The sequence below is a fragment of the Aegilops tauschii genome, chromosome 7, assembly GCF_002575655.3.
Source record: "Aegilops tauschii subsp. strangulata cultivar AL8/78 chromosome 7, Aet v6.0, whole genome shotgun sequence".
In the NCBI taxonomy this organism is placed as follows: Eukaryota; Viridiplantae; Streptophyta; class Magnoliopsida; order Poales; family Poaceae; genus Aegilops; species Aegilops tauschii.
In genome coordinates, this window is record NC_053041.3 from 29,241,808 (window position 1) to 29,246,207 (window position 4,400).

The 4,400-nt window shown below is 45.6% G+C and overlaps 1 protein-coding gene across 1 annotated transcript; it reads right to left on the minus strand.

Moving 5' to 3' along the window:
- Positions 1-423: 423 nt before the first annotated feature.
- Positions 424-3,487, minus strand: LOC109732473 (protein FAR1-RELATED SEQUENCE 5). The gene is given in 7 exon segments (XM_040395406.3): positions 424-1,367; positions 1,478-1,594; positions 1,597-1,767; positions 1,866-2,130; positions 2,132-2,315; positions 2,429-3,121; positions 3,218-3,487. Coding segments are annotated over 6 exon segments (1,116 nt in total). The 5' UTR covers positions 2,466-3,121; positions 3,218-3,487; the 3' UTR covers positions 424-1,025.
- Positions 3,488-4,400: the final 913 nt, after the last annotated feature.

A 4,400-nucleotide genomic window follows, 5' to 3' on the forward strand; every position in this document is an offset into this window, starting at 1 on the left:
TCATAGTAGCTGTCTATCGCTTTGAACATTGTGAATCCTGTTAGAACTGAGCCATATACAGAGCTCACTGAAGCAGACATGGCGCAGCAACCACGACAATGGCTCCCCGAATACTTCCCTTTTGAACAAGTGCCCCGAGCTAGCAGCGCAGCCAGCTATCAGCCACCCTCTTTTATGCTTGCAGCCGAGGCGCAGGCCCGCCCTGGAGGTTCAAAATTCAAATTGCCCAAACAGCATGCGTAATGACGCATGGCATCATGTTGACACCTCTCACATCAACACTCTGACCCACCAGCTGTTTCCACATTTTGTTGGACATACCAATCTTCTATGACATACCAAATAATACATTCTCACGTATGGCCTGGATAAAAAAATCAGGTCTAACCAGTTTATCCATTAGACGGTGCAACACTTGCCTGATCCCCTGAATTTATCTTCATGCCAGTGGGGAGAAAAAAAAACATAACGATTCCTCTCTGCTTACTACAACACGATATGGTTCATAATAAAAAACTAGAAAACATAAATGTTTTGGTAACAACAGCACAAGAATCTACTGGCATCGCATACAAACCACATACATGACAGGACAGACAACATTACATTAGTCTCATCAAATTTCAAAGTTCATAAACTACTCCATATCCTGGCATTATGTCATAGATCATTCTCTTCACATGCCTCCTGCTAGTTCTACTGCCATTGCTTTATGACAGTTGTTTCGTCGATGACCTTCGACGCCACAGTTCATGCATCTAGCTGGCTTCCAAGGCTGTTTTGGGATATCTCCACGGTCTGGACAAGTTGTTCGCTTGTGACCCTGCCTACGACAAATTGTGCAAAATCTGGTCCGTTTGCTCATGCCTTCGTACGGAGCCTTCTCCCTACTCGTCGTTGGTCGTCCCATCTGTTTCCATTTTGCTGGAGCCAGCAGTCCATGCAAACGGTTGCTTGTTCTTGACGTAGAGTCATTGTCCGCAAGCTCTGCACCCCCTCCGGTGCGTGGTTAACTTGTTCACCAACTAGTGCAGCAGGGTTTGACCGATCGACCACGATCCCTTTGCTGCAAGCCTGTCCTCTAGCCCAAGACCATCCCTCACTTCTGCGTAAGGTAGCATTACTGTCAAATTTGACTTGAACAATTCCATCAGCCGGTTGTATGCATCCACGATGGTGTCCCCTAATCTCACCAATTCCATCGCGTGCATGTACATAGTGAAGTGCATATATGAAAATGGATTGTTCTTCATGCTATCCTTCTAGTATTGGACTAGGTGAGCTGGCAGTATATCTTTTGCATCTTTTGTCCATCGCTTCACGATATGTTATTCTGGTATTTCTTTAGCCCGAATAAAATCTAACACCTACAACAACAAAAGCGGAATTATGGACATAAGCACATACACAACAAATACAGGGAATTTACTCAACTCAAGATCAAGACAAATCTATCAGAAAATGCTCAGAGGCTGACCTTCAGCACATGGCAACACAGCAGGCCCATGTGTGCGAATCGTCCACACTCGCAATCGAATTCATCACCCCCATCCAGCATTGTAACCTTGTACGACACCATGCACCATTTCTCTCTCTCTTCTCTGCTTCGCTGTGGATCACAATATATGTCTGGTGTTTCCCAACCTCCTCAACTTGGTAAGCACCACATTCGTATAGTATATGTCCAAACTATTCAAACATTGCTCTTGTATATATCATGCCCGCATGCCTTTCCACAGCTAGGTTCGCTCTTAGCAACGGACTCCCCTGTAGAAAAAACACACAAGCATACCCATGTTTGAAATTATTACTATGGTTTTCTGGCTGAAACTACAAAGGAAAACTGCCAAGATAAAAAATCTTACAATTCGCGTTCGTTTTTCTTCATAGTTCTCCTCCGATTCCCGGTCAAATTGCAGCCTCATGTATTTCTAAACAAACATGTGCATCGGGCAACCAGGAGGGACATAATTTTTCAGCATATGGTTTGCACTCTCACTCCTCTGTGTGCTAGTCATTTTTGCACAAAAAACGCCCTTAAAATAAGCTTTCTCCCATTTCTTACGAATCTCAAACAGGCTTGTCATGTACGGATGAGATCTCAGCTTGTATTTGTCCAGCAACACCTTTTTCAAATTCATCTTCTGTCAGCATGTGATTTACCACCTTATAAAATTCAGCCTTGAATTCACTTTTCTTTGTGTACAAGCTACCGAGTGACTCTTTTGCTTTTTTCAGGATATGCCACTTGCACTATCGGTGTGTCGTGTTTGGCATAACGTTCTTGATCGCTAGCTCCATAGCCCGGTTCTGGTCTGCAAATGTGGATGCATAACACCATCAGCAAACAAATATATAATGTGTATCTACCCCCAAAGGTGCAATTGGTAAGATGTTCAGTATTTCACAACATATAGGAGGAAATTACCTGTTAGTATGGTCACAGGTGGAGAGCCACCCATCATTCGGAGGAATTCTGAGAAGACCCATATACAAAACTATCTTCGGTTTTATCACGCACAAGGACTCCCGCCAGGAGCACACTCTGGAAGTGGTTGTTCACGCCAACAAACAAGCCAAAAGGCATGTCGTACAGGTTTGTTCGGTAAGTTGTGTCAAAAGTGATGACATCCCCAAAAAATGAGTACTGCAACCTACTGCTCCTGGTTGCCCACATCAGATTCTTGATCCTTCCCTCGTTGTCAGACTGAACCCTGTACGTGAAGTGTGGATCTTTATCCCCTATCTCAGCAAACACATCAATTGTCTTCTTCACATCATCCTCTGCATGGTCCCTGTTTATCTTACCACATAGATTACGCAAAGACCTCTTTGTGAACGGAACATTTTCCATCGATAAAAAAAAAACGCCAACGATGTTGTACACCTTTGCCAAATTCACATTGTTCTGCCTCAACTGCTTCACAAGATCTCTGGTGTACACATCAATGTGTTTGTGTGATGGCCAGTGGATTGTCTCACCGCAATTAGGCGACAACGAGTGGTTGTGCGTATCCCTATGCTCCGCAATATACCATCCTTTGTCCTCTGCTCGTAGCAGCCTAATTAGAGCAGGACACTCACAACGACAAGATCTTGTGTTCTCGGCACCTGCTTTTCCCTGTGCAAATGTTTTTCCATGTTATTATGTCAATACAGACACAGAGAAAATAATCTCAGTTGCATGTCCTACTAGAAAAAAGATTGTTTAACTCACTGAGCAACCACAAACTATCTCCTGCATGCATTTTGTCCTCTCCACATTTAACCTGCTTTTGCCATAACGAATGCCAAATCCCTTCTCATAGGAGTACAAATTGTAGAAGTCGTAAGCCTCACCCACCGAGTCGAATGTTGTGCCGATAACTGGCGTGATAACATTCTCCGTAGGATTCTCAGCAAAACTCCGTACTGCCTTCTCAAACGCGCTGATGCGGTTTGGACACGGTGGCCTGCTCGGGGCTGCAGCTCCAATCCTCAACCTGCGACAGAAAAACCAACTTCACATTCGAATACGAAGGGACCAGGCAATCTTGCCAGCAAATACTAATTTCCCCAAGAGGATGCATGCAAAAACAATGCCTCAGTACAGATAATTGTAGACTCATACAAATCTTTGTCCAATTGGTGTCCCAACCGAAATTTATTCTATGAAACCGTAGCTTTCCTTCTACACAGCTGCTCTAAAATGTACAAAGACACCAGACCATTTCCTGGCTTCTGAAGTACACGCTTGTTCCACGAGAACTAATCACCTAGTTGCTGAAAACCTAAGCAACACCACTACAAATATGCCATGTTATGCAGTTAAAGTAATCAAATTGTCCTATCACTATAGTTATGTCAGTTTGTAATCTGCTAAATAGGCCCAACAAACACAACTGACCTCTTATTCCACCCAGGGGCTCACGGATTCATCTTCCCAGTGGACAACTCTGATGACGGGGGTGAGCTCTCCAACCTAACCCCGGCTGACGCCGGTCCTACCACAATCTGCGCATGGCCGCTAGCGGCCTGGTGCACAGGTGGCGACGTCTCCTACTGCACAACTGGAAGGTCGACCACCATATCCACTACATGGTGCTCCGCCGCCACAGAGGCCAGCTTCGGAGCCACCGGCGGCACCAAGCTTTCGCCAACCTCTTCCAAGAAAGTGGATCTAAAACAGGGGCTAAAAGCATGTTAAATCTGCAGATCAAGGACGACAACAGCATAAACGAGACAGCTGGGGCGGGTAGGGATGGCCGGTGTTCGGGGGAGGGGCGTGGGGATGGAGGTGGGGTTTGCACTAGAAAGTGCAGTGCGACGTACCCGCGTATTGGTTGTAGCAGGAACTCCATGGCTGGTCGCCCGCGACGCTCGTCGTCCCAACTTCTCCAGCCGCCAGGACCTCAACGAGA